Raw genomic sequence first — 26,893 nt, 5'->3', positions numbered from 1 at the left:
AAATATAAGCTTCATAGGTAGATTTACAAGTATACATCCCATCGGCGGTTAGCTTCCAAACATGCTGGTCTTGTACATCTTGTAGCAGAACCACCTGTGTCTACCAAAGACCAAATGGTCAAGTACTCATAAAGGACCTGAACAGATAGTCCCCCATGTATGTCAGCCACCCATCTTCTGTTTTCCAAAGCCTGCGCCACAGTACATTGCTTCCTTGCCCTCTTGGAGATCGAGGCAAAGAGATTAGGGGCCAGCTCTGCTACTGTTTTACCTTGCAGCCACCTATCACTCCAAAACATGGTATTTTCTCCATTTCCAACCACAGTTTTGACAGCCACATTGAAAAGAGAATGGACATTCTGAGGCACATGAATAGACAAACTGGCCCAAGGCCTAGCAAAATCAGTTTTTTGAAGCCATAACCATCTCATGCGTAGTGCCCATCCCATCTTTTCAAGGTTAAGGATACCAAGGCCTCCATAGGACAAAGGCCGACACACACGGTCCCAAGATATCAAGCAATTTCCTCCATTAGTATTTTCTCTTCCCTTCCATAAGAAGCCGCGGCGCCTTTTATCTATAGCCTTGACCACCCACTTAGGAAGATCCAACGAAATCATTGCATAAATAGGAATAGCCAAGAGGACCACCCTAACTGTTATAAGCCGACCTGCCTTGTTCATTAAAGAGGCTTTCCAACCCGGTAAATTATCTGCCACTTTGTCCACAAGGGGCAACAAATCTGTCTTGGTTGGTTTTCGGACTGTAAGAGGAAGTCCGAGATAAGAGCAAGGGAAATTCTTCACTTCACAAGACAACTCATTAGAAATCACTTCTAGATCATCTTCCAAGCAGTGAATAGGAGTGCATGAGCTCTTTGTCATATTGGTTCTTAGTCCAGAAATTTGACCAAAAACCTCCAAAATCTGCTTGATAAGAGATAGGTCCCCGCTTGTAGGACGCAAGAACATGACCACATCATCCGCATACAGAGAAACCCGGTGTGCTGTCTGCGGGACAGCAAGAGGTTCTAGTAGATTTCCATGATCCGCATGCACTACAACTGAGTTCAGCACGTCCATAACCAAGATAAAAAGCAAAGGAGACAAGGGGTCACCTTGCCGGAGGCCTCTACAAAGAGCAATATCCTTGCCGGGCTCTCCATTCACCAAAACTCTTGTGGAGGAGGTTGACAGCAAAAGGCAAAGCAAATTACACCATCGTCTCCCAAAACCCAAATGGCACAAAACTTCAAGAAGAAAGGACCAGTCGACCGAATCAAAAGCCTTCGAAATATCAAGTTTAAGCATAACATGGGCTTCTTTCTTACTGTACAGCCTTCTAGCCATTTGTTGGACAAGCAAAAAATTGTCATGTATGCTTCTACGCTTAACAAAAGCGCTTTGGTTCACAGAAACCATACCAGGGAGCAAAGGCGCCAGACGGTTTGCCATAATTCGGTGTTTTTCATCTCTTGCAGTTAGTGTTTAGTTGTGACATTGCCTTTCAGACAGACTTCTTTATTGCTGCTAGATTGGCATGCTGCATTTCTTGTGAGTCTTCTTTCGCCTTCTGTATAGGTGGACTGATGTTTCGCCTTCTTTCGCCTTCTCGCCTTCTTGTTGTGGCAGACTCACAACATAGTCCTGCCTGCTTGCTCTTCTCGTTAACTTCAGTCTGGTGTGCCTTCATATGCTTATATTGAGGTATAGGTGATTGCCTGCGTGCTTCATCACTCATCAACTTAAGCTTGTGGGTTGAACTGGCTTGCAACTCAATATGGTATCAGAGCTAGAGGTCTCGAGTTTGAATGTTGGATGACACAATTAAATAAAAAAAATGTAGTCCACTTCTATTGCATGTCTGAGGCCTGAGGGAGCTTCCACGTGGGGAGTGTTGAAGTATAAGTGAATCGCACCTTTGCTCATCAGCTTAAGCTTTTGGGTTGAACTGGCTGGGACCACTGGGCTGGCACATGCAATTCAACAGATACAAGAGCAGAGTTATTTTCCTTCTATCAAATGAATGTGATGCTTGTTTTCTAGATCTGTGCATTGATGATAGATTTTATTTCACAGCTTTTTGTTTCAGTGCTTGTTATAGATCTAGATTACTGGGTCTTGTCTTCATTTCTTTTTATCCATCACTTATATTTCATATAATGTTGCAGGTTAATGTTGTTCAATCTTCTCGTGGTTTGAGTGTAAAAACAAAACTGCATTCTTTGAAGATAAAGGATGAGCTTCAGGGTCGTCTCTCTATGTCTTCAAATTATCTAGCATGCTCTGTTATCAATGACAATTTGGAAACTGTAGATTCTAGTTCACCTGATGAGGAGGATCATCGAAAATCCTTCTCTGTTGAGGAAGATTCTTTCATGGATGCGCTGACAGATTTCACTCCTGACCAAAGTCCAAATCTTCAAGATTTGGAAATTCCTTCCAACTCAATATTTGATCCAGATGGGCATACTCAATTAAGTTCGAAAGATGGTTTAAGCTTTGATGGGGATCAGCAGAAAGTGAAGCCTACGGAAGTATTTTACGAGGCACAAGACAATAATATTAACGATTTTGTTGTCCTTACATTTTTGACCAGGACTCCTGATTCTTGTCTTTATGATGGTATAGATTCGCAGGTAATTTAATATATTCATCTTTTACTGTTACATAGATTTATTCCAAGCGAGAACTATAGAAGCAATATATCTAGTCCTAAAATCACAAAATGTACATCTTGTTGATATGTTTAACTTCCTAGATTGTAAATCTCTCTGTGAAGTTTGATTATTTTTGTATCTTGCTTTTTACAGATGTGTATCCGTATGTCTGCACTGGAATTCTACTGTAACAGACCAACTCTTGTTGCTCTGATTGAGTTTGGATTTGATCTTAGCATGGTTAATTCTGCCCCAAAGGGTGACTCTGATACAACACCTGCAGTACGCAACGTCAAACCTACAGGGATGGAAGATAATGCTCGCAATTTTGTTAAAGGTTTGCTAGGCTATGGAAAACGCCGAACTATCTTCAACATGAAGATGGATGTGGATCGGGTATCTATGTTTCTTAACAAGGAAGATGGTTCTCAGCTTGCGATGTTTGTGCAGGAGAAATTTCTGTTTGATCTGAAGGTGAGGTTAATGTATTTGGACTAAATAATGAAATTATCAAAGTAATATACTAGAACATCTATCTGGTGATGGAATATGTAATTAGTTAATGAAAGGTGTAATGTATACAATATTATTAAAGTAATTCAAGAACTATGAAATTCCCTAGAAAACCTTCCATGAACGTGGCAATCTAGGACATTATCTAGGATATGGTGATAGCATATGTAATTAGTTGATGAAAGGTTCAATTTATAAATTATTACTAAAGTAATTAAAACTATGATGTTCCCCCCAAAATCATCCATGAAGGCAGCAATCTAGGACAAGATCGCTATGTTGTTGCATTTAAAATTTTAGGTTGATTACTTGCCTGTTAGAATTTTATTGTGCGTCTTTTCTTTTTATTCATTGTTAAGCTGCATGCATATGTGTTTTTATATTGTTTCTTCTGATTTTTTATATATCAGGTTCATCCAGGTTCATTTTCAATTGATGGTATGCTGGGTAATATGAGATTTTGTGACATGTCTCTTGGGCCAGAACATCGTTGGGGTTGGCTATGTGATATACGGAAACCAGGTGTTGAATCTCTTATAAAGGTATTATTGACATTGGTTTGCAATCCTTTATACAGGTGTCAGTTGTTCATTCCCAGACAGCTGCACCAATAGAGTAGTCATAGTTCATCTCTTCAATACTTTAGTACATTGTAGGCTGTCAGGTATGCCATTTTACTATCAAATATGTATATTGATGCTTACTTTTTGTTTTGTAAAGGTTAGCAAGATGAAGAGTATGATGCGGACATGTATAATCATATTTGCTGCCTTGAGATTCAAATAGTAGATTTGACTAGATTATCAAAGAGCTTTTGTCCATTGATATTGAAAAAGAAAGGCTTTCAACCAATTAACTAACTTCGTATTAAAATAGTTTTCCAACATGACCATATATATTTAATTGTTTAATAGCACATTGATTTCGTCACCTATCCCTACTCGTGTTCCATCATCTGTTCAAGTACCTGGGTTTTTACCTCATCAGTGAATCTGCCTAGAATGGTTGATTATCCTCTGTTTTAACCTTGATTCTCTCTTTATCGACAGTGCATCAGATTTCCATCTCAAACTTTGTACTCTATGCAAACTAATTTACCATTTTAATCTTCTTAAGAGCTAACTATAATTTATTTGGTTGTGGCAGTCAAACTAAACAAGACTATCTTGTGTTGTGGCCGACAAAATACTGAAATCTTAATGTTTCCTCTCTGTTGCAGTTTGCGTTCCAGTCTTACAGCGTTGACGATGATGACTATGAAGGTTACAACTATAGTCTGATTGGGCAACTTTCTGCTGTGCGAATTGTATTCCTTTATCGTTTTGTTCAGGAGGTATGTGTTACACTTGCAAGCTGTTTGTTCTTGTTATCCATGACCATGTACATCTTTCTGAAAGTGCCTTCTATTTTGCAGTTCACCTCTTACTTCATGGAGCTTGCCACCCCTCACACTGAAGAAGCAATCAAGTTCATCGACAAAGTTGGAGGTTTCGAGTGGTTGATTCAGAAATATGAAATAGATGGTGCTTCTGCTATAAAGCTGGATCTTTCACTTGACACACCCATAATTATTGTTCCAAAGAACTCCCAGAGCAAAGAGTATGCCCTTATTTCAATTTTCCAGTACATGTGTTTGGTTTTGGTTTTATTAGTTGATTTAGTTCTTTAGGATCAGGTAGATAAGAAATTTCCTGTTTGTAGTCTAAATCTACACCATATATTGTAGGTGTGCAATTCTGAATCATAGTGGAGAAAGGCACATGGTTTTGCATTTTGTGTGCACATTTCTTATACCTGTGTCTACATATACTAATTTGTTCATTTTAGTCCGCACTTTTTTATTTTGATTGTGGGCAAGTTTAGTGAAGCATAATGGTGATTTAATAATACTTAGAAAGCTTGACATCACCTTCATATCATGCTGCAGCTATATACAACTGGATCTGGGACAACTGAAAGTTAGGAATGGTTTTTGCTGGCGTGGAGGTGAAGAGAGTGATCCTTCTGCTGTACGCCTTGATATTCTTCAAGCAGAGGTATGTATTGGAATGGAAAATTGGTCACTTTACTAATCTCAGTATGCTTATCTAGTTTTCTTATTCTTCTGCTTCAATGATACTGAAATAGATTAATGGAATCAACATGGCGGTTGGAGTCAATGGTATTCTAGGAAAGAGTATGATTAGAGAAGGTCATGGCATCAATATAGAAGTGCGACGTAGCTTGCGGGATGTTTTCAAAAGGGTCCCGATGCTCTGCATGAAATTTCAGGTGATTAATTTGTTTTTATACTTAAAAGTGTTTTCTTGTGACGTGACAGTACTTTTATATTGCTGATTATCTCACTTTTTTATCACCATTGTTTCATACTTTAGATTGGACTTAGTTATCTGTGGAATGATTCACTTCAAAGGCCATGATTTAAAAGCTCTATTAAAAGTGGAGAATAGCTTTACTGTGTAGCATCAATCTCCAGAAAGGTTTTGTTACTGGTTCAGTGTAAAAAATGAGTATATTATGTGCCACAAGTTCTAATATATGTGCTTTTCTGCAAGTGCAACTTTGAACATAAAACACAGATTTTTTTTCTGGAATTTACTCTAAATAATTTGATTTACTCAGTTTATCAGTTTCATTTTTGCATTAGATCTGAAATGTAAGCTCTTCTATTGAGTACACCTGAATGAATTAACTGTTAAAAATTGAAAATGGATTTAAAACAGTCTTCTAAGAAATTCAGAGAGTTTTTGCAAAAATTCGCACTGTTTAGGAGCTCGGGAAGCATGCCCATTAATCCATTCGTCAGAAAAGAACTGGGCTGATAAACTTCATATATAGTGGAAAAATGCAAAAAAAACAAGTGTTTTATATGATTATCATTTTTTTTCTTATGCAGATAGGGTTGCTCCATGGTATCATGTCAGATAAGGAATACAATGTCATCACAAGTTGCATTTCGACAAACCTATCAGAAGCGCCCAACCTCCCCCCAGGTTTCCGTGATAATGTAAATCGGACAAAAGATTCAATTCGTCTACTTGCAGATAAAGTTAATCTCAACAACCATTTGTTACTATCGCGTACTGTTGTAGTAATGACTGTGGATGTCCAGTATGCATTGTTTGAGCTTCGCAATGGTCCAGATGCTGAGTCACCTCTAGCAGAGCTTGTGGTGAGTTATCTTGTGCTGTTGCAGAGGGAAATGTTTCTGCAAATTTTTATTTTTGGTACTATAAATATATCATTCCTTTGTCATCTGCATTTTTGTACTACTTTTTGTGTGCCTTTTTTTTTGTGTGTTAATATCATGTTGGTTATTACTGACACTTTTTTATTCATTTTTTAATAGCTGGAAGGTTTATGGGTTTCTTATAGGACAACTTCACTATTTGAGATGGACCTTTATTTGTCTATACTAAAATTCTTGATCCATGATATCCGTCCAGATACAAAGTCCGAGATGCGCCTTATGCTTGGATCTTATTCTGAGACTTCTAAGCTGAGTACTCAGGACCCTTCATCTGATGTGGGGGTTTCCAACCTCACCATGGTGATATTGGATTATCGATGGCGTTCTTCCTTTCAGTCATTTGTTATAAGAATTCAGGAACCTCGTGTACTTGTTGTCCTGGATTTTCTGCTGCCTGTTGTTGAGTTTTTTGTTCCAAATCTAGGCACAATAACCGGCCGGGAGGAAAGTCTAGATCCAAAGAATGATCCTCTTATTAAGTCAGATGACATCATACTTTGTGAGCCTGTTTTCTTCCAGAGAGAGAATTTTATTCAACTATCTCCTGGGAGGCAGCTAATAGTTGATGGTTGCGATATTGATGATTTCACTTACGATGGCTGTGGAGGCACCATATCTTTATGTGACGAATATGACAAGAAGGGCCAGTTATACTCAGGGACTATAATTATTTTGGGGCGGGGCAAAAAACTTAGATTCAAAAATGTTAAGATTGAGGTATCTGCTCAGTGATTTTTTTTTATGGTTTTATGTCCTGTTGCCAGTCTCACTATTATTCTTTGGCCAAACTTACACATCTCTTGGCTATTTGTTTCATAAAAGAACGGTGCATTACTGCGGAGGTGTGTATATTTGAATGCTGGAAGCAGCTACTCAATTTCTGCTGAAGATGGCGTTGAAGTTTCAGTATTAGAAAGTTCTCTAAATGATAATGAAGATGATAATACGCAAAATGAAGAATATAAGAGAATTAATGCTCTTCAGCCTGGTGCAGATACCCCCTCGGCCCAAATGCTGAATTTTACATTTGAGGCTCAGGTACATAATTAGATTTTACGCAAGCTCCTCTAATGTATTTTTGAGAGTTGCTAAATAGTATATACTGCTTAAATTTCTGTAATTTTAGGACCTTTTTTCTGTTCTTTTTCTTAAGACGGTAAAACTTACAAGCCTGCAAAAAGTTTAGCAATTGAAACCTTGGATATAAGCCTGAGTGACCGAGTGTGGTGAACTAGCATGGTGCATGAACTATCTGGAAGAGTGCCCAGAGTTGTAGGATTTGTGGTATGTCACCACAGTAGGTTTTGGGAAAGCGTGTAATGTTTGTTGCGTTAACTCCTAATTCATTATTTGTTAGCACTGTTTGCTTCTGGAAATTTTATGAAAAAGGAAGAGTATAAGAAAAGGTAGTTAAATAATTATAAATTGGACAATTACCCGTAGTGTACCAAGTTGCTTCCTTAGTCTACAAACAGGCATTAACAAGTTTCTTTCTCCTCACCAACTGTTTTGTTCATGGAATAAATTCCCTACTCACATTATGTGCATTTCTTCTTTACTTAAAAACAAACATCCGGTTGCTCTTATTAAGTTGAATTGTAAGTGTATTGATTCTGGACTTATGCACATTTATGGTGTTGAATGTCTCACATTTCTCATTTCTGGAATATTCAGGTTGTATCCCCAGAATTTACCTTTTACGACAGTTCAAAGTTATCAATTGATGATTCCTTGCACATCGAGAAGCTTCTTCGCGCCAAGATGGATTTCAGTTTCATGTTTGTCTTCATTACATTACCTCTGCTAAGCCATCAATATGTCGATTTATTGTTGTATACATGTCAGTTTTCTCTGTTGATTGATAAAATCGTTGTGCATTTTAACAGGTATGCCTCAAAGGAAAAAGACATATGGGCTCGATCAGTTGTTAAAGACCTTACGATCGAAGCTGGCTCTGGTCTTCTTGTTCTTGAACCTGTTGATGTTTCATGGAAATATACTTCTGTCAGTGAAAAGACAAACATAGTACTTGCATCTACTGATGTATACATTCATCTTTCTCTGAGTGTGGCTTCTCTCTTGCTCAAACTGCAAAATCAAACTCTTGCTGCATTGCAGTTTGGCAATAATAACCCATTGGTTTCTTGTATTAACTTTAAGCGAGTTTGGACATCACCTAATGGTACTTGTGTGCTACTTCCTCTAACTCTTACTATTTTTCATGGTTTCTGCAACTTAGCTTAGCTGCTTTTGTATTATAGTAGTTTTCTGTTTGCTCTTCTGGGTACACCAATTTTTACCTTCTTTGATGAAATTCCACAGGTGAGTTGCCTGGGTACAATCTCACCTTTTGGAGGCCACAAGCTCCTTCAAATTATGTTATTTTGGGTGATTGTGTGTCCTCAAGGTAATTTTTGCCACTTGAGAACCTATATCGTCAACTGTTATTTGAGTATTATTAAAGCTACTGCAACAGTTATATGTAGTCATGTGTATAATGTTCGGAATCCCAGGTGAATACTAGGGCTTGCGTCTAATTGAATGCGAATAGTTTTTAATACCGCCTTCCATACGCTGAACTATGTTTCTCTTTTACGGAGATCCTTTTGTCCTGCCAAAGCTGATACTTTACCTTGTCAGGTGTGTGCCACCTTCTCAGGTTGTGGTTGCTGTAAGTAATACCTATGGCCGTGTACGGAAACCTCTTGGATTTAGGCTTGTTCATGTATTACCTGTATCTCTAGAGCAAATGAATTCATCTCAGGCAGCTGAGGACAATGAGTGTTCTATCTGGATTCCTGTTCCACCACCTGGATACATAGCTCTAGGGTGTGTGGTCAATATTGGAAGACAACCACCTTCAAATCACGTAGTGTACTGCCTTCGCTCAGATCTTGTGACTTCTACAGCTTTTTCTGATTGTATCCACACTCTCTCACCTACTCCTGGGTATGGCAACATCCTTTTATTGTTTTGTTGTGCAATATTTTTTTTTCTTATTTTCTTTCCCTGGAAAGTGTCGAGTGCCTAGTTATTATTTAATTATGAACACTGAGAACATGTAGTTGGTCATCGTGTTTATATTCTTTGTGCAGAGTAACTCCTGGATTTAGCATCTGGCGTGTCGACAATGTGATTGCTTCCTTCCATGCACACAATTCTATTGAACAACCCACTAGAGTTGAAGCTCTTGATTTGCACCATGTTCTTCTCCGGAATCCCAACTGCTATATTGTTAAAGATTTGAATGCAGATTCTTCTGTTCGGAGTAACCAGCCTGCTGATCAGTTAACTCATCGCAAGAGTACTTCTGGTTGGGATGCTGTTAGAAATTTGTCAAGGCCAAGCAGCTATTGCATGTCTACTCCACACTTTGAAAGAATATGGTGGGACAAAGGTGGAGATACAAAAAGACCATTTTCTATATGGCGGCCAATACCTCGTTTTGGGTTTTCCTCAGTTGGTGATTGTATAACTGAAGGGTAATGATTTCTTTATATACACACATAGGTACTTCTTTGTGGTACGTTGTTAATATGCTTGATGCTTCTTTCAGGTTTGAACCACCTACTCTTGGTATTCTTTTTAAGTGCGACAGCGCAATTGTTTCTGAAAGGCCTACTCAGTTTAAAAAAGTAGCCCAGATTGATAGAAAGGGTTCTGATGAAATATTATTCTTCTGGTATCCAGTGCCGCCTCCTGGATATGCTTCTCTTGGATGTGTTGCAACAAAAACAGATGAAATGCCAAGCAATGATTCCGTTTGCTGTCCGAAGATGGGTCTGGTGAATCATGCAAATATCTTAGAGGATCCTATATCCAGGTCCTCTAGCTCGAAGGGACCTAACTGCTGGAGCATTTGGAAAGTTTCAAACCAGGTAATCCATTATACCTGCATCATTCTAACTTATGTAATTATAGGAACCCAATCAATTTGCTGTGTTTTTAGGGCTGCACTTTCCTGGCAACATCTGATACGAAAAAACCACCAGCTCAAATGGCATACAGAATAGCAGACCATGCTAAACCAAAGGTGCGGGAAAATATTACTGCTGAGCTGAAGTTTGGATGCTTGTCAGTCAGCATTCTTGACAGTTCCTGTGGAATGGTGTGTACGCATGCTAAATTTTATTCTTTTTTGGACTGAGAATATATATCATTCAAATATTTCTATCTACATGCCAACTATATTTCCAAAATTTTAGGTCACGCCAATTTTTGACACTACAATCGCAAATATAAATCTTGCAACACATGGAAAATTTGAGACAATGAATGCTGTATTGATCTGTTCGATTTCTGCATCAACATTCAATAGACACCTGGAAGCATGGGAACCTTTTGTTGAGCCATTTGATGGGATATTCAAGTAAGTTGTGCTTATTTTAACTTAAAGTTGCATTATCTTCTAGATTTTTATGCCACTAACTTAACATTGTTTAATCATAATTGAAGGTTTGAGACATATGATACCAGTAAACACCCTCCTTCAAAAGTCGGTAAGAGGATTCGTGTTGCTGCCACAAGTCCTCTAAATGTCAACCTGAGTTCTGCAAATCTTGATTTGCTTATAGAAACTTTAATTTCATGGAAAAGACAAATCGATCTGGAAAAAAAATCATCAATAAAGAATGAGGTTTCAACTTATCCCTCCAGTTTATTCATGATTCTGTTTCTGTGCTTTTTGACAGCATGATTCATGGTTGATAGCATGTGTACCCTTTTGACAGGATACAGTTGACAGTGTGAAAAATGCTGATGATTTGTCCTGCTCTGCTTTGGATGAAGATGATTTTCAGAGAATAGTTTTTGAGAACAAATTAGGATGTGATATTTATGTTAAGAAACTTGAAGACAATGAAGACATTATTGAGCTGCTACAGCATGAGAATCAAGTCTCATTGTTTATGCCACCTCCCAGGTTTTCTGATAAACTAAGTGTACTGTCCAATTCTACGGAATCAAGATATTATGTTATCATACAGATCTTTGAATCCAAGGTCATACTCAGATACGCGTTTTGCTTTTCAAATACAATGCTTTTGATATGAACTAACTGCTTTCTTCTCATGTAGGGTTTGCCTATTATGGATGATGGCAATGATCACAGCTACTTCTGTGCTTTGCGCTTGCTTGTTGGAAGTGATGTTTCTGACCAGTACAAGATATTCCCTCAGAGTGCCAGGACAAGATGTGTAAAACCTTTGAAAACTTGTGAATCACAGACACATCATGCTAAGTGGAATGAACATTTTATATTTGAAGTGCCAGAGCAGGTAATTTGACCTGCCATTTTTATTCACGTCTCATAGTACCATTCCAGTTTACTCTATGTTTTTTTTTTTTGCAAAATTGTTAGCAGCATTGCATTATTCATTTTCTTTACTTTGCAGGCATCCGCTCATTTAGAGATTGAGGTAACAAATCTTGCATCAAAGGCTGGGAAAGGTAACTTCTTGAGTTATTAGAACCTGAATTATTTGAAGGATACACCTACTGTAATATAGTAGTATTTAAGTTATCTCCTGTAATTGTTGATCCAATAGTATTAGGGTTTCTTAACATCTTCCATCAATGCATAAGGTGAAGTACTTGGTTCATTGTCAATTCCTATTGGACGGGGTGCAACAATATTGAAACGAGCTGCTTCTATGAGGATCATTCAGCAAGCTGCTGATGTCAAGCGTGTGCTAACATGTCCTCTTACAAGGAAGGTATTAATTTTGTTCTTTAAACTGCTAATTTATATAGGCAATGTTGTGAGCAAATAGCATTGCTGAACTTTGGGTTAATTCTGCTTGTCACTTCATATGCTGAGCTCCTTGCTTCAACTTCTAGGGCCAAGCACTCAATCATGAAAATGTGAAACACTGTGGTATGTTAGTACTTTCAAGTTGTTACGTAGAAAGATCTACGCAGACGAACTTCCAGAGCTGGAAAGACAGCTTAAGCAATGCAAAGAGTGGTTTCTGGATAGGGCTTGGCCCAGATGGTCCATGGGAATGTTTTACTGCAGCTTTGCCATTGTCAACCATCCCCAAATCACTTAACAACAGCCATTTTGCACTTGAGGTCACCATGAGGAATGGAAAGAAACATGCAAGCTTAAGGGCTCTTGCTATTATTGCAAATGGTTTTGACATAAAGCTTGAAGTATCTGTCTGTCCTGTAACCATGCATAGTAGCTCTGTGTCAAATGCTGGTTCCACCAGTTCCACAAGCATTATTGATGAAGTATTTGAAAATCAGTGGTACCGACCAACTTCAGGGTGGGGAAGTAACCCTGCTAGTGATCAGGGTTGTGATGTAGGGCCATGGAGCACAAAGGACGGCTCTTACTCATCTAAGGTAACTTCTTTCAGACTAATTGGCCACTGAAATTCTTTTTGCTTGATTAATAAAAGGTTCTGCTGATATCTTTGGCTTTTTGTGATGCAAAATATCCTTAAATATATCATAAATGGTTGCCTCCTAAAGAGAAATGTGTGATTTATTTTGAAGGCATTCTTTGAACCTCGTCTTCCACCTGGCTGGAAATGGACGTCACCATGGAAAATTGAAATATCTAGTTCCGTGGATAGTGATGGATGGGCGTATGCTGCCAATTTTCAAAATTTGAACTGGCCATCTTCCTGGAAATCTTCCAAATCACCACATGACTTTGTTAGGCGAAGGCGGTGGGTGCGTTCACGGCAGTCAATGCAAGAACAAAGTGCAGAAATTCCTAGGAAAATAATTGCTGTTATGGAGCCTCATGCATCTACTGCATTGCCTTGGACAGCGATGATCAAGGATATGGATTTGTGCTTGCAAGTTCGCCCTTTTTCTGAAAAATCACAGGAATCATATAGTTGGAGTCAGGTTCTTTCACTAGGTTCTGAGAGCATTCCCAAGCAACAACAATCTTCACTTTCAAGGCAAAGCACCTTAAAGCAGTCATCTGTGCCCTCAAAGAATTCAGTTCTTAGACTGGCTGATCTTGAGAAAAAGGATATGCTTTCATATTGCTGTCCTCCTGTTGGCATTAAACAAAATTTCTGGCTTAGTGTTGGAATTGATGCTTCCATTCTTCACACAGACTTAAATATGCCTATTTATGACTGGAAAATTTGTTTCAACTCAATTCTTAGACTCGAAAATAAGCTTCCATATGAAGCCGAGTATGCTATCTGGGAGAAGTCCACGGAAGGTAGTATGGTTGAAAGGCAGCATGGTATTGTCTCGTCTGGTGGAAGTGCATTTATCTATTCAGCAGATATCCGGAAACCAATTTACCTAACTATGTTTGTCCAAAATGGCTGGATTATAGAGAAGGTAATATAACTTAAACATTGGAAGCCTAACCATGGTGCCTGTTATCATAATGTGCCTAGAGTTCTAGACTACACGTATGTGATGAATCTGCTGGAATGCACATTGTGCTTCCCTGCTTTGATAGTCATCACTAGTTGTTTTATCTTCTGAGGAAAAGTGTTGTTCCCATAAATTACTTATGGAATTAAAGAGTGCTTTATCTATATGGCAAGACTGAACATGTTTGCCTTGGCTCACATAAAGTTGCTCAACGCACAAAATGATGTTTTAATTCTCTAACCTTTTGTTTCTCATTTTCATTTTAGGACACTGTATTAATACTGGACTTAATGTCCCTGGAACATGTTACTTCATTCTGGATGGTTCAAAATAGGAGCCAGAGGTTTGTAAGCTTTAACAGTACCCCTAGTGTTTCATTTGCTTAGTGTGGTTATCTAAACAATTGATATGAATTTCAATTCAACACAGAAGTTTCTAAACACAGCCAGAACAGTGCAAACAAACAACATAGTCATGTCCAACATATTTGCCCATCTCATTTTACCAGCATATTTGGAATAGACCCTACTGCATTTTCTAATCTGTAACATATACAATACTACTATGCAAATTTGATTTGAACCATTGGTGGTATCTAGTATTTAGCCACCATTTTTTCTGAACTACTTTTTTCTTTCACTGCACTCTATCTGTAGTTCTGTTGACTTGTCACCTTCAGGATCTTCACTATTAGGACTTTCCTCTCCTAGTCATGGTCTTCTCTATGCATGATCGGGTCAAAATTAGTTGCTCTAATACCTTTTTTTTTTGGTGAATGTTAGTTAAGAGCAAGTGTATACATTTATTACAGGGGTCATACAAAATGATTGTAGTAGAAAAGCGTCAGGTGAAGGAGGGCCCTAGGGACTACTGTTATAATTAATTATTATTCCAATTTAAAAATGGGTCCTTTTCCAAAATTCTCTTGTTCATTAGCTACTTATGCCTTTGTGAAAGATACGGTTTTAATAGGCTTATTGATGGTAATCTCATATATTTCTTAAGACACAATTTGAAAAAAGAGTGTTAGTGCAGTTGATCTACTGTTTCATGTTTTCTTGTTAGTTGATATGTCATAATTTCTAGTCATTTTACTTGTGTCAAATATTAGGAGACTTCGTGTTAGTGTTGAACATGATCTGGGAGCAAGTGATGCTGCACCGAAGACACTGAGATTATTTGTTCCATATTGGATAAAAAATATTTCTTCAATTCCACTATCATATCGCATCGTTGAGGTGGAACCAACAGAAAACTCAGATGCAGAGTCACTTAGCAGACCAGACTCACTAAGCAGAGCAGCTAAATCTTCAAAATTTTCCCTCAGATATTCTTCAAAATCTCTTATCAGAAGAGGCCCAGTGGCACAGAGAAATATGCACATATTGGAGGTTATAGAAGATTGTAGTACAGACTATGTAATGTTGTCGCCACAGGATTACATGAACCGCTCTGCAGGTGTGCGCTTTGAATCTCGGGATAACAATTCCAGCCCAGCACGAGTTGCGATTTGTGTGGCTGTTGGCAGTTGCAAACAATACAGTATAGGAGTGTCCCTTTTTGATCTTGAGAACAAGGTATAGTTTGTGGTTTTACACACGTTTGAACTATTGCTTATCTTCTCTTCAAGTGTCATTCATCTGGTGCAGGAGCATGTTGATGTCAAAGCATTTACTTCTGATGGGTCATATTACTGGTTCTCGGCTCAGCTGAAGATGACTTCAGACAGAACTAAGGTTTGATTCTGTGTCTTCACATCTTCATTGCTTCATACTTTGGTTCAGCATGATTATTTTTCGCAATTAAAGTTGTTCAGCAATTGAATGTTGTCTCAAAAGAATTTACTAGATGGAAACTAGGTCATTTACCATACTACTGTGCTATGGAGTATTTGAAAGATTAAAACACCATATTACTTAGCATGTTGACAAAGTTCCAGCAAGTTGCAATGGAAGCAAGTAAAGCAATTAATCCTAATATTGTGTTAGGACATGTTCAGAGATAGGAAACAACAATTAAATTTTTTACATATATGATTTACAACAATTAAATTTTTACATATATGATTTTTCAAGTTTTTCATTTACTGCTCAAGGGAATGCAATATGCAACACCTCGAATTGTTTGTTAAAGAGTATTCTGTCCTTGTTCACTATGTTTAGTTAAATTATGTAATAACATAAAAGGTTTTCAGAAAAATGTTGACTGATAATGCAGGTTATAAATTTTCTCCCACGAGCACTTTTTATCAATAGAATTGGAAGAAGTATTATCCTATCTGAGTATCATAGTGAGACTGAAGAGCATTTACATCCAAGTAGTCCTCCTCAAGCGTTTCAATGGCGATCAGAATTTGGGAACGAACTTTTAAAGGTTAACTTTTATACTCTGAACTGCTACTTCCTGCATACATATAAATGGTTTTGGTTATTAACTTTTCTACTTCTCAACCTCACAATTCTTTACGCTTGCAGTTGCGGTTGGAGGGATACAAATGGAGTACACCTTTTAGCATTGATGCTAATGGGGTTATGTGTGTGCTCATGAACAACACTACAGGAAATGATCAAGCTTTGGTGAGAGTAAACGTTAGAAGTGGAACAAAATGTTCACGTTATGAAGTTGTATTTCAGCTCGCTTGCTGGTCCAGCCCTTACAGGTAAGCATACTTACACGAAATTTATTTTATCATAAATCGTACATATCTAAAATAAAATATAAACAATACATGCAGGGTAGAGAACCGCTCCATGTTCTTGCCTGTACGGTTTCGGCAGGTTGGTGGTGATGATTATTCATGGCGTAGTCTGCCTCCAAATTCATCGGCTTCCTTCTTTTGGGAGGATATTGGCAGAAGGCGTCTTTTGGAAGTATTAGTAGATGGAAGTGACCCTACAACCTCCATGACATATGACATTGATGTTGTCATGGATCACCAACCGCTAGCTGCATCAAGCAGGGTGAAGAAGGCTTTGCGTGTCACTGTTCTTAAGGAGGGAAAGTTTCATGTTACCCAAATTAATGATTGGCTGCCTGATAATAGAACTCGGGAACAGACAACAGAAAGGCTATTATCACCAATATTTCAGCCATCAGAGGTCGACAGTGGGCAGTCATCTCCAGATCTGGATAGTGAATTTCATGTTACTTTGGAGCTAACAGAGTTTGGACTTTCCATAATTGACCATATGCCTGAGGAAATTCTTTTCCTCTCAGTGCAGCAACTATTACTAGCCTACTCATCTGGAATGGGCTCTGGAATCAATAGGTGACAATCATGTGTTTTTGGTTATTTGCTAGGTTGCTGTTTTCCGCTCAAAATTTTCTACTTTTTTCCGTACTTCAATTTGTTGCTTCTTTTAATGGCAGGCTCAAAATGCAGATGCATTGGATTCAAGTGGACAATCAGTTACCTTTCGTTCTTATGCCTGTCCTTTTTTGTCCTCAAAGGATGGAGAATCAATCAGACTACATCATCAAGTTCTCTATGACATTGCAGACCAATAATTCTCTCGAATTTTGTGTTTATCCATATCTTGGTGTGCAGGTGATCTGTCTACATGGGTTATTAATAAATCTTATTTTAACATAGATATTTTCACATAGATGTTTTTTCCTTATGAGATTGTCTTTTGAGTAGCATAGCTTTATCAAACAGCCGTGTGAGTAAGTTTTTTTTTACTTGGTCTTGCTTGGGTTTTATTCATGACAGTTTCCTAGTTGTACATGAAGTTATCATATATTCCCTCCATTTCAAAATGTTTGACACCGTTGACTTTTTAGTACGTGTTTGACCATTCGTCTTATTCAAAAAATTTAAGTAATTATTTATTCTTTTCATATCATTTGATTCATTGTTAAATATACTTTCATGTACACATAATTTTACATATTTCATTAATTTTTTTTGAATAAGACGAACGGTTAAACATGTGCTAAAAAGTCAATGGTGTCAAACATTTTGAAACGGAGGGAGTATGTCTTTAAATATTTGTTGCGATAATAATTATGTAATGCTTGTAGGTTCCTGAGAACTGTGTGTTTTTTGTTAATATCCATGAGCCAATTATTTGGCGCCTCCATGAGATGATTCAGAACCTAAAATTTGATAGGATATCCAGTTCAGAGTCTTCTGCTGTCTCAGTTGACCCTATACTGAAGATTGGGTACGCACACTATTGCATGTTGTGTTTTTTTCTTATATTTTTTCCCTGTTGTTGGTACTAAATCTTTTGTTGCAGGCTTCTTAATATTTCTGAAATACGATTTAGAGTCTCAATGGCAATGTCCCCTACCCAGAGGCCGAGAGGGGTTCTTGGGTTCTGGTCTTCCTTAATGACGGCACTGGGAAACATGGAGCACATGCCGGTAGGGAATCAGTTAAATGTTGTTAACTAGTCTTTCTTTTTTATAATATCTCCCTCCCTCTCTTTGGTTTCCATTACAATTATCTTCTGCAAACTTTCATACCGTTATGCATGTTTGAGAAAAACTTTCATGCCATGGTACATTATTGTCCCTATACGCTGATGTACGCTACTCTAATTATTTTAAGCACTGATTCCTTTATCTTAACAATGAAGGTCCGCATAGCTCAAAGGTATCGGGAAGAATTGTGCATGAGACAAAGTGCACTAATGAGTTCTGCTATGTCTAACATTCAGAAAGATATTCTCAGCCAACCTCTTCAATTACTTTCGGGTGTTGACATTCTTGGCAATGCAAGTAGCGCTTTGAGTAATATGAGTAAGGGTATAGCAGCATTATCCATGGACAAGAAATTCATTCAGGGCCGAATGAGACAGGTTCATTTCTTTCTACGTATGCATGTATTGAACTGTATAAAAGTAGTATGTTATGATAACATGTACTTTGTGGTTCGTAATGTTTCTCCAGGATAGCAAAGGAGTGGAAGACTTTGGTGATGTCATACGAGATGGAGGTGGGGCTCTCGCAAAGGGCATCTTCAGAGGTGTTACAGGCATATTGACAAAGCCCATTGAGGGTGCAAAATCTTCTGGTGTTGAGGGCTTTGTGCAAGGTGTCGGAAAAGGTTTAATTGGTGCAGCCGCTCAGCCAGTGAGTGGAGTTCTTGATCTTTTGTCGAAAACTACAGAAGGTGCAAATGCTGTGAAAATGAAAATATCATCAGCTATAATGGCTGAGGAGCAGTTGGCTCGTAGGCGTCTCCCTCGAGCCATTGGTGGTGATAGCTTGCTCTATCCTTATGACGACCATAAAGCAGCTGGCCAGGTAACTAGCATTCTCTCCCTCAAGCCGGTGGCGATCTCATTTGTTTCAAATGGTATTCTTAATCCTTTTTGGCGGTGCTTTTTAGGCTATCTTACAATTAGCTGAATATGCTACATTTCTTGGCCAAGTTGACCTTTTCAAAGTCCGGGGAAAGTTTGCATCTACTGATGCTTATGAGGATCATTTTATGCTACCTAAGGGTAAAATTCTTTTAATTACTCACAGAAGAGTACTACTGCTTCAGGTAAGACAAACGTAGATTCTAGTTACATTACGGTTTGTACTGTTCATTCTATTTATCATATGATTGTATTTCAGGTCCCAATGATGACCCAGAGAAAGTTCAGTCCTGCAAAGGATCCGTGCTCTGTAATCTGGGATGTATTGTGGGATGATTTGGTGACTGTAGAAATGACCCATGGGAAAAAGGATGCTCCAGGATCCTTACCTTCAAAGCTTATTTTGTACCTGAAAGCTAAGCCCACAAATTCTAGGGAGGTTGTTCGGTTGGTCAAGTGTAATCGTGGGTCTGATCAAGCTACACTGATTTACTCATCAATTGACGGAGCGTATAAGGCCTATGGTCCAAAATCAACAAAGGTAAATGGACTTCTTGTGAGTAGGAGCGTGTGAATGGCAACTTGTACTGTTCTACATATAATAACATGTCATGCGTACTGTTCTTTTATCACGTGCAACATGGCTTAGCTTTGTGTTATCAAGGTCTCCGTGTTGTACAGAGGAATGGCATTTTGTTCTTTTAGTCATCCGGATATGTATACATGTTCAGCTAACTACTTGTTACAGTATTGAGCAAGTTTTCTAGTCTCGTTTGGTTAATATGAAGGGTTCTGTCAACATTCTTCAGGAATTGCTGAGATGGAAGGTACCAAGACCATATGCCCCTCGCAACACTAGTGGTCGTACCGTTCAGGACTTATCATATGGTTAGATGACAAATGCTCTCATCAAAGGATCGACACTAGATACACTTGCATGATGATGTCTCAGAAAATTATTTTTGAATTAATATTTGCGCTTGAGCATGATACAAGCAATGCCGTGCTACTCTTCGACTGCAGAGGTATGGGCACACCTATCATTATTCTCTTAAAGCTAAGGAAAATGTTATAAGAGGGACATATACCAAACGTTAAGAGCAGCTGAGCTGAGCCTCTGGTGCGATATTTGTTTTTGGCCTTATTCTGGTGGGATTTGTTCTTGGTTTAACAAATTTTCCCCCAAAAGAGTAAGGATTTGAGAGGTCTTTAAATGATTTGCAACTCATTTTTTGCTGCTACTCCCTCCGTCCCATAATATAAGGGATTTTGACTTTTTGCTTGTATTGTTTGACCACTCATCTTATTTAAAAAAATTATGCAAATATAAAAAACGAGAAGTTGTGCTTAAAGTACTTTGGATAATAAAGTAAGTCAGAAATAAAATAAATAATAATTTTAAATTTTTTTAATAAGACGAATGGTCAAACAGTTGAAGCAAACAAGTCAAAATCACTTATATTATGGGACGCGGAGAGTAATAGATATTGATTGATTGGACAATTGTTCATTTGGCTTACGTTTTGCAGGTGTTGTCAGGTTCATGCTCACCTTGACTAGTTGGCAGTCAAGAGAGCCGATTTGTTTGTATGGATATTTCAGAACGTGAAGGCACATACCAGTGCATTGCATATATAACTTTTTAGGCGGACCCAATTCGGTGTTGTAAATTTTTGTGTTATATGTGAAATTTTGGGATATAGCAGTCTTAGTCATAATGCAACAAGAGCTTTATTTGTAGATATATTTTATATATGTATAATGCAAGTGGGCGGTCCAATTTACATGGCCAGCAAGGCCATTTCTTTACCCCAAGCAAGGATTTGAGAGGTCTTCAAATGTTTGCAAGAAAATCGTTTGGCGCGGTTTCTATATATCCCAAAAAATGTTTGCTGACTCTTTGAAAGCAAAATCTTTTGAAATTTGTCCCAGAGTGCAATTTGCACTCCTTTTCAATTGTAATTAGTTTTTACACAAAATCTCGCAACGTAGTCCATAAAAATTGACATATCATCTATAGTTTGCCAACTGTTGGGCCAAAATATTTTAAAAGATGGAAATGCATATATTTTTTTTAATATTCAGTAGACTATAAACATATATCCAACCTCTACATCAACTAAGCATGCACATAGTTAATGGAAATTGTACAATTAGAAAGAAGTACGTTTGGTCATGTTTACACCTAGTTTTTGGTTTATACTTCCTACATATTTTTATAGGAAATTCCCTATGTGTCCACAAAAATTTCTCGTATCCCTTGCTTCTAAGTTTTCATTTTAATCTCCTCTTTATATCCATCTCGTTAGTTGCCATGAGTTCACCGTTAAATATTTTTCATATTGACTATATTGCCCTTCTCTCAAACTTATGTTCTAGTTTAATCACAAAACACAATTCTCATGTTAAAGAATTTATTTGTAAGAACACAAACGGAATAATTAATTATTTCACCACAAATTTTAGAAATAAATTAAAAAAAATTAATAAATTTCAAATTGACTCATGGAATTCGTAGAGCATTTCACTAAAATTTAAAACCCCAAAATTAATAATTTCGGTTTTCAATTTCTAGATGAAACTCTTATACGGATTCGAAATGAATGAGCAAACCAGCAGAACCAAGAAATGGGAATTAAAAAAAAATTCTTTTCAAAAGTTTGAATTTTTTTCAACTTTTACATCAAATAATTTTGTCTCAATTTGATGTTATTGTAAATTGCAAATTTTCACATGAGATTTATGATGAAGTAGTAGCAAATAAGTATGGCAAAGGGGCAATATCGTCATTTTGAAAAACTAATGGCCAACTAACATAATAGGGATAGAGGGGATCAAAATGAAAACTTCATAGCATGTAGGAGATGAGGCAAAATTTAGAGGTATAGAAGAGATTGTGGAAAATTTTAAGGATACGTAGGGAATTTTCCCTTGTTTTAATTATGACTAGCTACCCGTACTTTGGTATGGATAAATGTATTTTTCACGAAGTGTGTTGCCCATTGTTTGTTGTGGGACATATTTGCCTTATTTCGATTTTACATGTAACTATCCACTTATATTTAGTTGTTTTTAATACTAAGAAAAGTTTACGATGAAAGCAGTTGTGGGTGACAATAGCTAAGCTTTTAAAGTGGTATATAGATAATAAGATGCCTATTTTGAATTTTAACCTATCATAAATCTTACACATTGGAGCATTTCTCACTGCAGCCCACTATCCGCACATGAGGTGTTTGGTTTAAATCCATAAGAAAGTTCATTTTAGGTCTCTCGTAAGGTTTAAGTTCAGATCACGTCCCTTAATCGCAAAAGGGATACAACACATCTCTTATCTTTCAAAATTAGTGCAAATATAGCCCAAAGGCGGTTTGGATGGCAATTTCAACTAACGTGGCACCCACTTGACATGTTGACTTGGTCTTCATGATTGCACAACGGGTGCTACGTCAGCCGAAACTACCTGTGGGACTATATCGACACTGGTTTTGGAAGATGAGGAATGTGTTCTACCCAATTTCTCTGTTTAGAGATGTGGTCTAAACTTGATCCTTAGACGAGGGACCTAAATAAACTTCTTCCTAAATTCGTACAACTGCAAATGGAAGCTTTTTAGTTGGCCCAGGTTTGAGCTGAGCAGCCCAACATGCCCCAGCTAGATAGTACGTATGCTATTGCTTCGAATTCTGTCTCAAATTAAATTAATCTCGTATGAAATGTGACATATTCTAGTACTAAATTCGTAGTACTAGATATATCACGTACCATATTGGATTAACTTAATTTGGGACATATGAAGTAGATCATGTCGGTCATGTTCACCTTATAATGATTTTCAACCATTTTAAATTTTGTTAATACCAAAATTATAAGGTAACAACTAAACATATAATTACCAACGCAACTCTAACAAAACTTATACTAGAATTTAGAATTTAGAAAGACCTCAAACAAAACACTACTAAACTTTAGCATTAAAAAAATGGTAGTAATGTTTTTTTGGTAATGAAGCCAACAAGCCCTTTGTTGTTTTATTTGTAATCAAATTCTGAATCCTACTATAATATTCTGTCTTGCGGCTCTCGCCTTGCTAGTGATGAGCAGGGTTTCCCTTACCATTTGGAGGGGGGTTATCGCACAAGGTAACCGCCGAAAACCGTGTGAATTTCATCAGCAAATACTTGAATTCCAAATTTTGCAGTTTCATGGTTTGGTCGCGGTTACCGCACGGTTTGATGCGGTAACCGTGATATTTGTGCGGTGACCGTGAGTTGTGTAGCTAAACAGAACAACATTAAGAAATGAAATAAAACATTTAGTGTAGATATTAGGGATAATTAGAAGAATATATAGGATACTTGTAAACCTAACTTTTGGATGTAAAACACAGAATTTCGGGCCCATGAGATATTTTCTCCTCTATTAGGCCTTAATGGGCTGGTTGCACAATGCAACTTAAGGTGATGCGCACGAGGGTGTCCCGATCTTTCGATGAGAGGACAATTTGATTGAATGGAGCGACGTTGGAGATCCGACTATAACTATCTAGAGACGTTACACCTTTGCAATCGTTACACCAACTCTAGAGGCAGTCATGAATCTCGACGGATGCATGGTTAGCCCAACCACGAGGGCATTTGTTCCTGCAAGCAATCGAGAACTAGTAAGAAAAAGATGAACAGGCAACTCGATTTGCAAATAAAGATGTAGGATTGAATCAGCAAAAATATCACAGATGGGGTTCCGTAACAAGCAAACCCGAGTTGTTCTAATCGATGACAGGATTACACGGAAAAATACCAAAGCTAAATTTTGATCTAAACAAAACCCGAGTTGTTCTATGGTGGCCAAGGGAAATATAAAGGCGGGAGGATGAGTTGGAATCGTCCTCTAACTCCTAAACTCATCCAAGCGATTTCTAGTTGATTTTACACAATTAATAGCATTGACAATGTCTTGATCCTTTCTTTGTAAAGTTACAGACAAGGTGTTTGCGATTGCCAAGATATTCAACATAAGCTGCAAATAAAACACAATTTTTTGTCATCCCTGTCATTCTCTTCCATATACTCTAGAACTTTAACTATTGTAGGGAACAATTGAACCAAACTCTTTAGTGTCTCATAGTGAGAGCTCCAATGAGTATCTCCAGACCTCTGAACTAGTTATAAGTAACCCACATTCTAAAGCATCATGCACATGTTCTGCATATATATCTCGAATCATATCCCTTCTTTTGAAAGATCCACCAACCACATTTAATAAAAGAGAAATCATATCAAAAAAAGTTCCCGATTCCTTTATGCTTCTTTACAATGGTCACAACTACTAGCTGAAGCTGGTGTGCAAAGCAGTGAACGTAATATGCTGAGCTATTTTCTCTCATAATTAGTGATTGCAAACCATTGAACTCCCCTCTCATGTTGCTAGCACCATCGTATCCTTGCCCTCTCACTTGTTTCAAACTTAGCTTATGCTCCGCAAATAAATCATCAATAGCAGACTTAAGGTACATAGATGTCGTCTCCTTAACATGAACAAGGCCAACTAGTCTGTCTTTAACACTGCCACATTTACCAACATAAGGCAGGACCACTGCCATTTGTTCCTTCTAAGACACATCCCTTGACTAATCAACCAGCAAACAGAAAACATCATTCCCAACTTCTTCAAGAATAGAACACAGTACCTCTTTTGGAAAGCAACATATGATGTTATTTTGAATCTATGAAGATGTATACTGACTATTACTATTACCAGGAGCATTTTTACCTGCAACCTTGTGTAAAGCTTCCCCAAAAAAAATTGTGTAAAGCTGGATTTTGCTCTGCGGTATAAGCATGAAATTCCTTGAAATTTCCTTTATTGAGAGACCTCCTCACTCTCATCATGGCCCCGAAAAGGCATACCTTGCTTCAGTAAGAGTCTAGTAACATCAATTGAGCCATTTAATCGAGTATAATAAGCAATTTTCTCAGCATTACTTTGGCTGTTCAAAGAAACATCAATGTGCTGCTCTTTTTTCAATAAAGCATCACAATCCCTCATTGCTTGGTTATGAACACTATCAATATCACCAACGTTAGCTAACCACTTCTCACTGGTCACTGCCAACCAGTTATTCTAGTGCAAGCAGTAAGCAGCGATGCAGCATGTGGACAACCAAAAAAAAAATGATTGAATAAATCAAAATGATTTGATGCTCCTACTCTGACAGCACTAAAGAATATTGAATGAACTAATGGCCTAATCCAATAATCTGAATTCTGGACTAATGGCAGGAAACAAACCTTGCAAGTTGCAACTTGTGGAAGACTGGAAGTCGAGCGTACGCGAATGCCCGCTCGCCGTGGCCTACACGCAGCGTGTAGTCGGCCGCGCGGGTGCGCAGCACTTGATCTTGATCTGAGTAGAGGAGTGATTGAGCGAAGGAGAAGGATCGAGCAAGAGCAGCGATTCAGTGTCTCAAGTCAAGAGTACCGACGACTGACGAGGAAAAGGAGCGGAGAGCCGGAGACGCAGTTAATTCAGTCTTGAGATACACGGTTTGGACTTCAGAGCATCGTTTCACCTTGGAAAAAGTACATGGAAGGTCCCTGGTCATCGAGTTACAAAATTGTCCCCCAACCGCAAACCCAGATATCCAGCGTTCCTTAACTAATCAAAACCGGTCATAATAGGTCCTTCAGTGGTTTTGACCCCGGTTATCCTACGTGGCAGCTAAGTCGGCGTGGGACCCATGTGGGCCCCACATATCAGGATGCCACGTCATCTCTCTCCCTTCCTCCTCTCTCTCCCTCTATCACTTCTATCCTCTTAGGCAGGCCATACCGTGACACGCGTCGAGCGCCGCGGCCACCACCACAGTGACCTGAGGCAGCGAGGGGCTGGCGCAGCGGCGCGGGACGGTGAGGTTGTTGCCGGCGACAAGGTCGATGGCTAGTGCTGCTGCTCGTCACTGTCTCCTTCGTCGGCAACTTCGCGTGCCGCCTCGCCAAGAACGACGGCGCCATCAGGCTGACCGTCATCCGCCTCGTGCTAGGCGTTGTTACGCAGGATCTCCTCGGCTCCTCCCCACCCGCCGGCCGGCCTGCCCAAGAGGAGAGAAGTGAGAGAGGGAGAGAGAAGAGGCAGGGAGAGGAGGGGACGGCCGGGGAGGGAACTGCCCGCCAGTTCGTGCCCGCAGTCGCTGCCAGTCAGCGACAGCTGCGCACAGTCTGTACGCTTCGGGACCAGGATCCTCTCCGAGACTGTCACCGCCGTCGACCCCTCCTCGTGCCCCTTCAGCATCGCCAATCTTCATCGTCGGCGTTGAACTCCGAATCCTTGCACGCCGACACGGTCGTCGTGGCCACGGGAGCCGTCGCGCGCCACCTCCATTTCGCCGGCTCCGACGCATTCTGAAACTGCGGCATCTCCGCCTGGCAGCCACGCCTCCACCTCTGTGCCCACCGCCGCGGCATCCGACCCTGCCTCCGCCTCCGTGCCCACCACCGCGGCGACGCAGCGCCGTCGATGCCATTCGCGACCGGCCGCAGCCCTCGCCTTCTCCCGCGTCGCAGCCGCCGCCGCCGCCTCCTCCTCTCCCACCTCGCCCGGGCGGCCTCCGCCCCAACCGCCGGCCGGCTTGCCTAGAGAAGAGAAGAGAAGAGTGAGAGAGAGAGAGACAGAGGAGGAAGAAGAGAATAGGGGAAAGATATAGGAGGCCAAACGTGGCCACGATGACATGTGGTGACCACGTGGATCTCACACTGACTCAGCCGCCACGTAGGATAAAACCGGGGTCAAAACTACCGAAGGACCTAA

General features: G+C 39.0%; 1 protein-coding gene, 1 long non-coding RNA gene and 1 pseudogene across 3 annotated transcripts in view; 1 reads left to right on the top strand and 2 right to left on the bottom strand.

Moving 5' to 3' along the window:
* The window catches only part of LOC4329342 (uncharacterized), a 44,416-nt gene extending 23,514 nt beyond the window's left edge, over positions 1-20,902 (top strand). For both annotated transcript variants that reach the window (XM_015769867.3, XM_015769868.3), the window contains 40 exons: positions 2,171-2,638; positions 2,813-3,133; positions 3,583-3,714; positions 4,392-4,505; positions 4,587-4,771; positions 5,100-5,208; positions 5,300-5,443; positions 6,069-6,344; positions 6,522-7,139; positions 7,245-7,460; positions 8,097-8,200; positions 8,309-8,604; positions 8,745-8,829; positions 9,063-9,371; positions 9,518-9,904; positions 9,979-10,300; positions 10,372-10,530; positions 10,628-10,791; positions 10,878-11,058; positions 11,153-11,422; positions 11,498-11,698; positions 11,816-11,870; positions 12,006-12,136; positions 12,261-12,770; positions 12,924-13,736; positions 14,042-14,118; positions 14,887-15,352; positions 15,425-15,511; positions 15,993-16,148; positions 16,250-16,434; positions 16,510-17,043; positions 17,145-17,322; positions 17,799-17,941; positions 18,017-18,143; positions 18,359-18,580; positions 18,672-19,028; positions 19,114-19,272; positions 19,347-19,628; positions 19,897-20,112; positions 20,617-20,902. In XM_015769867.3, the coding sequence (XP_015625353.1) occupies positions 2,171-2,638; positions 2,813-3,133; positions 3,583-3,714; positions 4,392-4,505; positions 4,587-4,771; positions 5,100-5,208; positions 5,300-5,443; positions 6,069-6,344; positions 6,522-7,139; positions 7,245-7,460; positions 8,097-8,200; positions 8,309-8,604; positions 8,745-8,829; positions 9,063-9,371; positions 9,518-9,904; positions 9,979-10,300; positions 10,372-10,530; positions 10,628-10,791; positions 10,878-11,058; positions 11,153-11,422; positions 11,498-11,698; positions 11,816-11,870; positions 12,006-12,136; positions 12,261-12,770; positions 12,924-13,736; positions 14,042-14,118; positions 14,887-15,352; positions 15,425-15,511; positions 15,993-16,148; positions 16,250-16,434; positions 16,510-17,043; positions 17,145-17,322; positions 17,799-17,941; positions 18,017-18,143; positions 18,359-18,580; positions 18,672-19,028; positions 19,114-19,272; positions 19,347-19,628; positions 19,897-19,980 (9,627 nt within the window). In that variant the 3' untranslated portion in view covers positions 19,981-20,112; positions 20,617-20,902. The remainder of the gene's footprint in view (positions 1-2,170; positions 2,639-2,812; positions 3,134-3,582; positions 3,715-4,391; positions 4,506-4,586; positions 4,772-5,099; positions 5,209-5,299; positions 5,444-6,068; positions 6,345-6,521; positions 7,140-7,244; positions 7,461-8,096; positions 8,201-8,308; positions 8,605-8,744; positions 8,830-9,062; positions 9,372-9,517; positions 9,905-9,978; positions 10,301-10,371; positions 10,531-10,627; positions 10,792-10,877; positions 11,059-11,152; positions 11,423-11,497; positions 11,699-11,815; positions 11,871-12,005; positions 12,137-12,260; positions 12,771-12,923; positions 13,737-14,041; positions 14,119-14,886; positions 15,353-15,424; positions 15,512-15,992; positions 16,149-16,249; positions 16,435-16,509; positions 17,044-17,144; positions 17,323-17,798; positions 17,942-18,016; positions 18,144-18,358; positions 18,581-18,671; positions 19,029-19,113; positions 19,273-19,346; positions 19,629-19,896; positions 20,113-20,616) is intronic.
* Positions 20,903-23,385: 2,483 nt separating this feature from the next.
* Positions 23,386-25,517, bottom strand: LOC136355020 (uncharacterized). The gene is made up of 2 exons (XR_010739030.1): positions 25,378-25,517; positions 23,386-23,730 (listed from the first exon to the last, which is right to left on the bottom strand). It is a non-coding gene; the product is annotated as an uncharacterized lncRNA (long non-coding RNA).
* On the bottom strand, positions 23,740-25,380 carry LOC136355019 (uncharacterized; annotated as a pseudogene).
* Positions 25,518-26,893: the final 1,376 nt, after the last annotated feature.

This window comes from Oryza sativa, chromosome 2 (genome assembly GCF_034140825.1).
Source record: "Oryza sativa Japonica Group chromosome 2, ASM3414082v1".
In the NCBI taxonomy this organism is placed as follows: Eukaryota; Viridiplantae; Streptophyta; class Magnoliopsida; order Poales; family Poaceae; genus Oryza; species Oryza sativa.
The sequence above is the reverse complement of the archived record's forward strand: the minus strand, read 5'-3'. Positions and strand labels throughout refer to the sequence as shown.